Source organism: Otolemur garnettii, unplaced genomic scaffold (assembly GCF_000181295.1).
Source record: "Otolemur garnettii isolate 467f Iridium unplaced genomic scaffold, OtoGar3 scaffold00014, whole genome shotgun sequence".
Classification (NCBI taxonomy): Eukaryota; Metazoa; Chordata; class Mammalia; order Primates; family Galagidae; genus Otolemur; species Otolemur garnettii.
Window position 1 is genome coordinate 13,834,896 of NW_003852409.1, and position 13,013 is coordinate 13,847,908.

General features: G+C 44.8%; 1 protein-coding gene across 1 annotated transcript in view; it reads right to left on the reverse strand.

Moving 5' to 3' along the window:
* Positions 1-10,005, reverse strand: part of LOC100945114 (thioredoxin) — a 12,337-nt gene extending 2,332 nt beyond the window's left edge. The window contains exons 1-3 of the mRNA XM_003785217.3: positions 9,885-10,005; positions 5,990-6,094; positions 5,470-5,529 (exon numbers count right to left, since the gene is read on the reverse strand). Coding sequence (XP_003785265.1) covers positions 5,470-5,529; positions 5,990-6,094; positions 9,885-9,908 — 189 coding nt within the window. The 5' untranslated portion in view covers positions 9,909-10,005. The remainder of the gene's footprint in view (positions 1-5,469; positions 5,530-5,989; positions 6,095-9,884) is intronic.
* Positions 10,006-13,013: the final 3,008 nt, after the last annotated feature.

The window sequence follows — 13,013 nt, forward strand, 5'->3', positions numbered from 1 at the left end:
CCCCCGGTGCAGACGGGAAGGGCCCCGGTACGGGCCCCCGGTGCAGACGGGAAGGGCCCTGGTACGGGCCCCCGGTGCAGATGGAATTGGAAATGTTAGCCTGGGACTTCAGAGGGCTGGGAAAGAAGTGGAGAACCCTCAGCAACCAAGCAGGCAGAACCACAGAACCAGAGCACAGTAACCCAAGGAGAACTCTCAGGGGAAAGGAGGGCAGCTACGGACACTGTGGTGACCTCCAGGTTTCTTTCCATATCACTTTTACTTTTTCTTTTAATTCTGGAAAAGCTGCTGAGCATCAAAGTGCAGGTTCCAGTCAGAAGCACAGGGCAGTAACAGCAAAAATAAAATCAGCGACTAATTACTGAACACGTCCATTGTGCTCTAGGCACTCGCTCCAAGCAGGGCTCGAGGGGGGATACCAGGGATGTGTGACAAATACATCAAAATGAAGATCACAAACTTTTAATGACTCCAATTTATAGCTGCAGCGACTGTCTTGCAGAGTGAGCTCCTGGGATTGGGAATGGGGTTAAGAGCTGAGGGGCAGACGTTGGACTGCATGTGTCCAGGACCTGGGTACACTGTGGCCAGCAGTAGGAAATGAGGAGATGGATGACAAGTCACAGGGTGGAGGGCCTGGGGTGGCCAAGAGGTTTGAAGGCCATAGCCTATGGAGCAGAACCTGGTCCAGATACATTACTTGGCCCACTCAAGGGCTTTAAAAACCTCGGTTACCGGCTTCCCAGCATGCATCTTTAAACACGAATATTAGACTTACTCTTCGTAACACTGGAGAGAGCAGCTGGCTGCCTTATAGATTATCTGGTCACCTGCTTACTTCTGGGCACATTTAAACAACTGGTTTGATGCTACTTTTCAAATAAGCAGTTGGCATAAGCCTCAAAGAAAGAGGGTGTTTTTATCTTTTGTATCTGGGGTGGGGGCAGCACTAGTCTGCAAAGGATGAACCGCCCTGACCACAGAGATAGGCAAAGGCTGCGGCTGAGCAGCCATCCCACGTGACAGCACCCAAGCCACGCAATCACGACTTTCAGAGCTAAGAGCTACTCCTATGCCTTTATCAGTGACAAATACACGGTCCCAATCAATGCAAGTGACAGTCATGTTGTCAGAGTCTGGTATCTCATACCCAGCCAGAGTCAGCATTTGTGCATTTGTATAACTTTTTGTATTAACTGCTTCATTTATAAAAATCATGCCATTAAAAAAATTAGAAAAAAGAGACATGCTCACAGAAGGGGAGTTAATGCTTGGAGATAAGATACTGGAGGGTTTTTGTTTTGGGGGACAGTCTTGCTTGCTCTGCAGCCCTGACTAGAGTGCAGTGGGATCATCAGCAGAGCTCACGGCAACCTCTAACTCACTCCTGGGCTCAAGGGATCCTCCTGCCTCAGCCCCATCCTGTGCCACCAGGCCCCGCGAGATTCTTGAATGTTTTTAAATTGTGTTCATACAAGTTATTTTTAAAAACTGCAGCCAAGTCTTTATAGAGTGACTTTTTAGTTACTGCATTAAGACTTTCATTTCACTGTCTGTGAGAGTGATACTGAAAGCAGACATTCCATACTATGTGTTAACTCCCTAGGCTGCACTTTTGGGTTATTTCCAATCGATGCATATCCTGGGGAATAAATTCTCACACATCCCTAGGGCAAAAACCTGAACATGGAATTTCTGGGTACAAGATGATTTTAATTTTTATGTTTGGACAAGTATAATTTGTGTTCAATGCAAACATGGGGAAAAGGAAAGCCACCCCCATTCTCTCACTAGCTACCGTTAACATTTTATTATTCATGCATCTAAATACACGTCACTACGAAAGTCTTGCGACGGACTGTGTTATGGTCTATTATTTCACTTCTAAGAAACACACTTGACAGCGTCCTTTCTGATTCACTCATGCAAGTTTCAACTTGCTAGGCTTATCTATGTTGCTGGGAGGACTTCAGTTGTTTCTGTCTGTGCAGTTTCTTGATCTTTGTGTATCTGAAAACTTTTGGAATGACATGTATGGATTTTTCTTTCAAAACCCATGCCATATGCACTGTAACACACACACGCTAGGTATGATGCACAGATGAAGGCTTCTCTCCTTGACCACAATACTACTTCTGGTCCCATAGTGCTCACTGGATGGATGCACTACCATTTTAACCAACCCACAGTTGTAATGTGTATTAATAAATGGTTTGGTTTTTGCCTGAACCCCTTTAAGCCTAATATATAAATATTTCTGGATACTGGTTCAATTTTTACCCCTCTCAGCTCTAGAAGTAGAACTGCTGAAAGAGCAAGACTTACTTAAAAGTCTCTAGATATGTATTATTAACCTGTCGACAGTAAAAATCAAATAGAGTTACGGAACCATCAAACTTTACCGAGACCACACTGTTTTAATGAATCCAGCTAATATATATGTAATTTTTATGGCGCTTGCCCCCTCCTAACTACTTTCCCAACCCACATCTCTCCCTATTTTACATTTCACGAAATACTTCTACTATTTGGGGATATCATGATCAGTTTCCAAAAATGTCAGGCTGAGGCTGGGTAGAAGGAAGACAGATTTGGGATTAATAATATTAACTTGATATCCACAAACACACACTACATACCCAGTTAGGAAACTCTTTTATGGATCTCAGTAAAGTCTGATAGTCCCATGACTCTATTTGATTTTTACTATCTACAGTGAATGTTTTATTTCTTTTGTTTTCCAGTCCCACAGTGATCGGAAAGACATGCACGCTATCTGAAATCTCCTAAGTAGTTACGCCTCTTGAGGTCTTAAAAATGTTCTTGATCCTGTTTCATTATCATCCCCGCCTTTAAAAACAGAAAGCAAGACTACTCCTAAGGTCTCTTCCCACTTATTGTTCCTTTATGAACAGTCTGGAATTTTACGAACAAAAAGTTACACCTGTGGTTTCTGTCTTACTTTTTAACAATGAAGTTTAAAAAAACCCAAAAAACTTAAAAATAGAAAAAAGCTTATAGCATAAGGATGTAAAGAATATTAGTTTTGTAGAGACACACAATGTGCTTATGTTTTAAGCTGTTACTGTAAGGCAAAGTTAAACAAATTAAAGTTCATAAAGTTACAATGAACGAAGGTGAACTTATATCTGAACAAGGAAATTTTAAAAAGGCTCGGCACCTGTGGCACAGTGGTTACGGCGCCAGTCACGTACATGGAGGCTGGCGGGTTCGAAACGAGCCTGGGCCAGCTAAACAACAATGACAACTGCAACAAAAAAATAACCGGGTGTTGTGGTGGGCGCCTGTAGTCCCAGCTACTTGGCAGGCTAATGCAAGAGAATCACTTGAGCCCAAGAGTTTGAGGTTGACGTGAGCTGTGATGCCACGGCACTCTACGCAGGGTAACACCGTGAGACTAGCTCGAAGAAAAAAGAAAAATTACCATTTTTAAGAAATCTTTTAGGCCATATTTGTACTGTACCTTTTCTATGTTTGGATACACACACATTAATAATATGCTACAGTTTCCTATAGGATTCAGCACAGTCATGCTGTACAGGTGTGTGGTCTAGGGACCACACTGCATTGCACAGGTGTGTGATAGCCTACGCCATCTAGGTTTGTGTAAGTGCACACTCTGGTGTCTGCACAACAACAACAAAGCCACCTATGTATTTCTCGGAATGCAGCCCTGTCATTAAGCGATGCATGACTGTACTTCCCTCAGGCTTGAAATTGAGGGAAGTACAGTCAATTGTAAGGGTAACTGTCCTCAGCAGAGAAGGGGAAATCAAAGCCAGTAAGACAAGCTCCCTGACCTCAAAGAAACTGACTGAAGATAATGGTTAAGCACAAAGAGATCGTTATAATAATGGGCAAGATTCACTGCGCACCGTGTCAGGCACTGTTCTGAACACTTTGTAGGAGTTCCCTCATTTAATCCTGACAACTCCTGTATAATGTTTGAGTAACATTGCTATTTTATAGAGGATAAAAGTGAGGCACAGAAAAGATAAATGATCAAGACAGCACTGCAAAAAAAGGCAGGACTGGAAAATAAAGCCACGAATGTAGGTAAAGGATCCACCTTAGCTCACCACCATACATGCAAGAGGAAGAGCCGGGCAAAGAACATCACGGGGAAAGAGAAAAGGAAACAAACCTAGCCAGATGCAGAAAAGCGGGCAACTTAGGACTAGCAACGTGGTAGTGAAGAGAAGGATAAGTCAGGCCGAGAGGACGGCCCAAGCCAGGGCAGAAGCCTTTCAAGGAGCAGAACTAGAGAATGAGCTTAGAACAAGCAATTTGTTGATGTCTGAGTCACTGCCACAGGCCTGTTGTAACTGACCTCCGGGTTTGCTCAATGAATGAGCAATCTTGGAAGGCTGTTGATGGGGCCGGTATTAAGATCTGATCACAGACCAAGTTCAAGGAAGAGATTAGCCTAAAGGAGGCACCAGTGAGCCAGGACCAGAACCCGGTCTGGGGCCTGTGCTGCCACCTCTTATTCTCCTCACCCCTTCTGCCACAGCGGGGGAAAGTGAAAATGCTCCCGCATCTGCGAAGACCCCTGAGGTGACACATCCCGAACAGGCTGTTCTGGAGAGGCCAGGTCATATGCTGAGAACCTGGTCTGCACCCACCATATGACAGAGCATCCTCTAAAGCAGCAGTTCTCAACCTGTGGGTCGCGACCCACAGGAACTGTATGAAAGGGCCACAGCATTAGGAAGGTAGAGAACCACTGCTCTGAAGGGTGGGGATTAAGAGCAAGGGCCAGGAAACTGGACATCCTTTTAAATCCCTCTTAACTCCATAAATAATCAACCTATTTTAAGTCTTCTTGTCTGCAAAATAGTGATAATGATAGCACCAAGGATTATGTGAATTGATACTTATAAGCCACACACAACAGTGTCTGGTGTATATATCAAGTGTAAAACAAGTATTTGTTAAACAAAACCAACCCTGGGATGTCCCCCAAATTCTTCTCTCAGCTCTTAGTGCTTATTGATTAAAACGTGGGTTTCCAACGGACTGAAATCGACCCAGAATAGGCTTGAGAACACACATTCTCCTACTATAAGAAACGTGCAAAGAACTCTTAACGTGGTCTCAAGGTTTGGTGAGCCCATCATCTGTGGGTTTAATTATCATAGCCAAGTTCAATTTCTGTTTATCGAGCACCTCAAAATGCTAAGTGGAATATAGCGTTTTAGAAAGAAGGTGGCTAATCAGATAGAAGCCTCATCCACTGGTTTTAATGTCTATTTTAGGATCAGCTCCGGATGCCTACGATCAAACTCATAATTGGCACAATTACTTATTCTTCTGAAATAGAATTTTGTAGACAGGAGTATAGCTTTCATATTATTGGACATATTTATAGAAAAGATACACTGTGTAATTCAGAGAAAAAGACCAATGGGAAAAGCTCGGTTGTATCTCACATTTCCAGTTACGTACCTGACAGTCATCCACGTCTACTTCAAGGAACACCACGTTGGAATACTTTTCAGAGAGGGACTGGAAAATGTGAAATGAAAAATTTAAAAAAAAAAATTAGAACTAGATGGATCAGCATATGGAAGGTTCTTACATGGAAACTTAATAGAGACTAAAGATCCAAAAATTTAGACTACGATCAGGTCAACATAAGGGACATACATTTTCTCTGAATCAAATTCTTCCCAGTATAAAACAATCTGGAACATTAACTTTAAGGCCAAAACTTAAAAGGGAGCCCATGTTTCAATTTGAAAAAAAAAAAGGCAAAACCATTTAAGACAAATGAAACCGACCTCTGAAAGTTGTCTTCAATGGGCTACATGTATCAAATTTAAATTATTTAAGTTGTTCTACTACTACCAAAGATCCAGCTAAAAAAAAACCCCTCGAAACAAAACCCTTTATTGTCCTTCCTTCCGAACTCTGTGGCCAATCCCCCAAACACAAATCTCTTATAAAGAAGTTGTTTGACACTCACATGATAGAAAGGCTTGATCATTTTGCAAGGCCCACACCACGTGGCCGAGAAGTCAACTACTACAAGTTTATCTCCAGCAGCATCCAAGGCTTCCTTAAAAGCACACTAAAAGGACAAAAAGGAAAGCACATGTTCAATAGTTTCATTTCCAAAAGCCTTGGAGACTTTGATGACACAAAGCCACAAGGACAACTTGGAGGTCTTGTTTTCAAGATCTACATCTTTGGGAAGAAAGGGGAACCCCAAACCAGCCAAATAAACTAGGTTTGAAGGGATCCTACACACTGTTGGCACTGCTATTTGTTAAGATGACAATGTAGAGTCTTTATGATTATTTTATAAAATATTGTAAATTAAAAAATAGATAGTTGCATTAAAACTATCTATGTATCAAATCTAGGTATCTGGGAGACATTCACTAAATGCTTGTGGACTGATGAAAAGGGCTCCCTTCAATTGAACAAGTCATAAAGGGCACAAGATTTTACAGCTGAAACATTACAAGTTACTTAAGAAAGTCAGGGAAACCAACCTCCCCCAAGCCCCAACACTCAAGACAATCACTGTTGACATAAGCACATTTTCTTGTGCTCTTTTTTATGGGGTTTCCCAAGCTGAAATCACACTGTTTATAGACCTTTGATTTTTGCTACGCCCACACTGTTCATTAAATGACCTATGGTTTTAGTTCCTTATGAAAGACATTTTCCTTAAATATTATTTTGCATAGGAATGTATGTTAAATAAAATTCCCAGCGGAAAAGTACGAGAAATCCCTTACTAGCAACTTCCCTAAATTATTTACCTTCCGTGTTGGTACTGTAACCCTAGGAATCTTACATTCCAATTATAAAGGACTTATTTTAACCACAATTAGTCTGTTGGTCCTGACCAAAACCAAAACCAAGGCAATGAAGATAAATCAAAAACAGAAACATCTATATCTGAAGTCTGTTTTCTTCAAAAAAATGTAGGACAAACTGGTTGAATCAAATGCTAACATTCCCCTCCCCTAGAAAGAAAGTGAATAAATAGAACACTGTAAGGTAAAAATATGAACAAAACACACACCACCAACAAAAAATGAATGTGAATTCTCCAGTAGGACAGTCACTTCCCTTGATTTCTATTTTCTACCTCATGTTTTTGGGGAAACAATTCACAGATGATGTTCCTGAGAATGGTATGATGCAACTTTGGTGACTTTATTAGCTATGAAGATCCATCAACCCTGTGTGGTGATGCTGACTGAGGGGAAGAGTGCAGCAGAAAGGAAATTAGAGTACAGAAATCATTTCTCTAAACCATCAGTGATTGTTCCAGACCACTTTCATTCAAAGCTTTCCCTACTGTGATTTTCAGAAGGTCAAACCAGTCCTTTCCTGTAAGATCTAGGTGGTGAAACAGAGAAAAAAGGTCAACTGCCAATGTCTGGTTGGATGCACGGGATTCTTTTTTTGAACATGGTTTACCCTCAGTAAAAACTTGATGAGATAACTTGCAAAAAAGAGTGTATTTCAAATACCCAAGGCTTTCCCCAAAGTTTTGAATCAAATGCAAGTACAACTACTTAAAATTTTGAAAGGAGACATGCCACAATTTGTCCTTAAGTGAACACTAGTTGCAAAGCCAGTTGTGTGCAGGCTTTATGTACAAATTCTCTTCTAATACTTGAGTTTGCCTAAAACAGGTACTAGCTTGAAAATTATTCAAGATTTTTCCGTAAGAAGCAAACCACAATTTCAAAGACCCAGAAACTAACAATCAGGATTAGTAAATGTTCCCATGACTGACACAAGTCGTCTGGAAACAATACAATGTAGTTCAGACAGATAAATAAGAGCAGAGTCTAAAATCTCTTTTCTTAAACATACCTGCTCCATAGGTGATAAGAATGCGTGCTTTCTAAGGCATTTGGTAAAGTGCCTTGTGTATGGGAGTCTGATAAATGCTAGGTGTCAATGTTCAACAAACAAAATAAACACCACCGCCACCACCACCCCCCCCTACCACCCCCCCCATGCTGGTTTCTTCATCAACTTTTTAGTCCATATACATTACATTCATGTCTGATCCTAGTGGCCTTAAATGGCCATCAGAGTGTCTCAAAGAGTTGATCTGATGGCCAATGGCAATAATTTAGCCCATCAGAATAAAAATTTAAGGCTTATTCACTATTCAGAAATAATCAAATCAGTGTTAACTTTCTATGAATGACTTTGGATAACAACTTGGAAGATTAATGGATTAGCAAGGCCTTTGGGGGGCCAGGCTGCCGTGTTTTTGAGAAGCAAATTTCCTGTCACCCAGCACGCCTAATCAAATGCTTGCAGTGTATGGATTCTGAGACAAGTAATACAGACCACTCAAAGGTCTTCTGGCTCCTTTAATGAGTTCCTACTCGTTCAGTTACACCGATGAGGTTGCAAGACCCTGGAGAACAGAACCCCAGCGTCCAACCCCTCCCTTCACCAGGCACAGATCAATAATTTGTAAAAATAGGTGCTGAAAAAAAAGTATGGAGCACAAAACTCTTTCTCAACAAATGAGAGGCTGCTAATTTTAATACAAAAGCTCACACAATTTAAAAAAATGAGGATCCCAATAAGAAAAAATTACTAAAGGACAAGAAGATAAAGGAAGACAATGACAATGGAAGTATGCCCGGAAATGCTGGGAATCAATAATAATCAAAGGAACAAAAGGATGAGGGACCACTACGGGGAAGCCCACCAGCAGCAAACTGGGTGGGGCGCTCCTGGCGGGCAAGGACTCGCCTTACCCTGCTTTTTCCTGGGGTGGGGTGGGGTGGGGTTGGGGGCATTGCAGAGTACTTGGCTGCCCAGCGGTCTTCTACCATTCCAGCATCGTCAATTTTCCCTGGCTCACCTTTCTGACTCTGCATTGAAGAAACATTTCTGGTATGCTGTATGTTATTAGCTTCTGGGTTTCCCCAGGCTGGAAGGTTATAGACTTGCAGTAACTTTCAAATACCAGTACTTTTTTGCGCTGGGCATTTTTAAAAGGACATAACCAAGATCAGGGTAACCGAAGGCCTTAAGAGCTGGGCGTGGCTGCTCTCTGGGGGAACCCTCGCTCCAGCAAAACTCAGACTGTGGGTGAGTGAAAGGCAGGTAGGGCAGCTGACGCCCCTGGGCTCAACCTTGGGGACTGAGTCATTCCAAAGCTAGAGCTGCCGGAAACACGCCCCGCGCCGAAGGAGGAGGAGTCCCGTGGGCGCAACGCGGACCTCACTTCCTTGAGGCCAAGGAAGCCCTCCGCCCTCCGGGCTGGACCCGCACAAGCTGGAGGGTCTCCAGTCAAGATCCACTCCTTGTGCGCAGATACAATCCGCATCATTTTCGGGGCTGGGCTCTGATGGAGGCCGCCGGGGGTCTCCGGCCTAGAACTGCCCCACCCCACGCGGGTAGATCACCTCGCACGGGGAGAAGGAGTGGCGACCAGTGATCCGTGCTTTCTGCAAGGGGCCTTCCATCACCTTGCTTCTGCTCTAATCCAGATACAGAAAGGGGCCAAAGGTGGACCCCCTCAATCCCCTCACCTTCCCCGAATCTGAGTTACCAGGACAGGAGGCGCAGTTTGGGAACACCCGGGGCTCCCTGCGCACCGGCATCTCCCGGGCGCACAGGGCGCGGGGCAGTTCTGGGCACCTCAATTCCGCCCTCTGGGGACCTTCGTCCCTCTCCTCCCCTCCCCCAGGGCATGCTCGATAGTCTCGGGCGCGCTCAGGCCCCAGCTTCTCCCAATTCCAGGCCGAGACGCCGCGTCTCTTTGCCCCAGGGACTCGGAGGGGCGGCCTCCGCTCCTCCCGTCCGTGTCCTACCCAGCTACGGAGCCTATGCATTGCGCCCTGGCCGTCCCCAGGAGCACATACCTTGCTCTCGATCTGCTTCACCATCTTGGCTGCCGGAGCTCTCACGAACGACGGTAAGAAGCGATGTGAGCGGATCCAAGGAGCCGGAAAGAGCTTGCCGGAGGGAGCTCAGCCCGCCTTCCTTATATCAACGGGAAGGGGCGGGGCTGGGAGTGACGGGGCGGGGCGTGCGCGGCGAGCGTGCGGCTGGGACGCGCGCGCCCGGGGCCGCCGGGACCGCCCGGGCCGCCCGCGCCTGCGGTGACACCGGGTCGGCCCCGCCCCCGAGTCGTGAAGGCGCAAGCGCCCAAAGGAGCCCCGGGTCTCCCTGCCATCTGCCTTGACGCCGGGGGCGCCTCCTCCCGGAACCCCAGCTAAAAATGGTGATCAAGTGACCGAAAGGACACGTACGCTCCGCACAGCAGCGGGGAGGCGGATGGCCACCCCCAGAACCACCCGGATCACCTGGGAATGTGTCAGCCAGGCCTTAATCGATTACGCCCACTCGTGACAAAGGGACAGCCCTGCTGGATTCCTCGAAAAAGCCCGCCACGCCCTGGCCCCAGCCTCCTGCACCCCACAAAGTGCTGAGTAACGATGACCAGGAAGTGTCTCTGTGTGTGCGCCGTGGCCTCCTTTCGGAGTTTGCCGCCACGATTCTCTTTTCTTCTCTTCCCTCCCTCCAGTTTTTTCCCATTCCCCAGAGAAGCCACTGCTTCTGTGTGACAAAGCATTGAGTGCGGCATAGACGGCCGCTGGACTGGCTGGGCTCTGTGAGATGTTAGTGCCGCTAGGGTGAGCGCTGCAACTTAGTTACAGACCTCCCGGGTCCCAGTTATCTTTTGTAGTAAAATAGGAATCGTAGTGGTCTCTATCTCACCACCGTGGTGGTGTTTTGAGGGTTAAAGTGCTCAGGCCAGTGAGTAGCAGACAGTAATCATTCAGTCAGTGCTATGTAGCTGTTGTGACTACTAATGACGCTTGTTTGGTCACCTTATAGATAACAGTATTTGCAGTGGCTCTAGTGCACACTTCACTGGGAAGTCGGAGTGAGAATTGAATCAGGGACGGATGTTGTAGGGTTGGGTCTGGCAGAACTGGGATTGCAGCAGTAAAGAATAGACTGTATAAAAAAAGTCTCAGAGAAAAGGGCTTTTTCCCTACAAAGGATAGAAAAAAAGTGGGCTGGACTGTGGGCGTAAGGAGCAAGGTCCCCCGCTTACAGGGACATGAGAAACTGAGTTCTAAGGATTTCAGTGGTGGCAAGGAGGTGACGTTCTACCAGGAGAGTGAGGTGCAGGGGATTTGTCTGGGACGCCCGAAGAGAGAGAATCTGTGCGGAGAAATGTGGGGATACAAGAAGAGAGAGGGTAATGCAAAGGCCTTCCTTTTTGGGACGTGGCTCTGTGTATTAGTCAGAACTCTCAATTGCAAGGAGAAATTTTTGACTTAGAGCAAAAAGAGATTACCACGTGTTACACAATCACCATTATCAGGAACTCCTGGGGCTTGAAGGTGTCAGGAAGGCACCATCTCTATTGTTTCATTCCCAGGCAGGTTGTTTAGGTAAGACTGGCCCAGGTAGCTCTAGGCATAGGTCCCTATTAGTTTAGCAGTTCTGCGGGAAGAGCATCCCTCTCCCTTGTTTTAGTAAATGCCCCAGAGGCTGACCTTTTACTTGGGTGGAGGAGGGGTTAGTCTTGCTTAAACCTGTGGGCAATCCAGGGAGTTACCAGAGATAGGGATGATGGGTGCTGGTCTAGCAAAAATGTTATTTTCACATCATCAAGCAGAACAGAAATGAGTAGCATGGGTGATGAGCTTGCTTCAGGTTTCTGGGTCAGCTCAGTTGGAGGCTTGAGGGAGTGGAGAAGTAGGTCAGCTGTCTTTGTTTGGGTCCCCAAACTGGATTTGAAGAAAATGCAGCCAGAGGTCTTCTGAAACAAGTTTTTCTTAGATCTCAGGTTTCTCTGAGTGTGGTTCTTAACTGCCTAATTTCACGTAGCAGGTGGTTCTTGTAATACTGTAGATTCCTGGAACACACCCAGGCAAACATATGGGAATCACAGTCTTTTGAGGTAGAGCCTTGGAATCTGCACTTAGAAAAAAAATCCCAGGTGATTAGGTGCACTAAGATTTGATGAACTTTGGGGTGGGATCTTCAGAGGGAGGCCAGCGGTAGTTAAGCTTGAAGACAGCATCTAGGAAGAGACTTGAGATGAAGACACAAGAGAACATGGCTAAGTGACGAGGGGAGGTCAAAGTACTATGGTACAGAAAGCTGGAGACCAGTGGTTCTCAACCACTAAAGCCACGACCCTTTAATACAGTTCCTCACGTCGTGGTGCCCCCCAACCATAAAATTATTTTTGTTGCTACTTCATAACTGTAATTTTGCTACTGTTATGAATTGTAATGTAAATATCTGATATGAAGGATGTATTTTCATTGTTACAAAGGGGTCACAACCCATAGGTTGAGAACCTCTGCTGTAGAAGGAAAAAGAACAAATAAACATGGGTGCCGGCCCCAGAGCTGGGTGTCAGGCTCAAAGCCGGGTGTGGTTCATTGTTTATCTCAACTTCCCTTAGGAGATAGATGGTGTATCATTCTCCATATGTATTTAATGAAAGTTCAAGAGGTTACCTCCTTATACATCTGATAATCTCTGTTCAGGAAGAGAAGGAAGTGCAGGCATAGTTTTAAAACCCATCCACATATCTCAAATACCCCTCATTTAATCTGCAAAAAAACCCCTAACATCCCAAACTGATTTGCAAACACTAGAGATTACAGTACTTCAAATGTTAACTACAGTAGAACCTCTATAAATTGATCACCCAGGGGACTATAACAAACAGGTCAGTGAACAGAAGGAGTCATCATGAGGAACCAGGCCTCTTGTACTGATATGTACACATGGGGCACGTCCAGTCTCTGAGAACTAGGTCATCTTAAGGAGGTGGTTAATGTAGGGAGGTGGTCAATTATGGAGGTTCTACCATATTTAGATTTTTTACACTTGATCTTAGCCAAAAGGCTGAGAAGTGATGTATTCAGATTTTCAAATAACTGATTTGCACATAAATACATAATACACTTTCAATGCTAAATATTTAATGTAAATTTTGGACAATATAGAAATTCCTG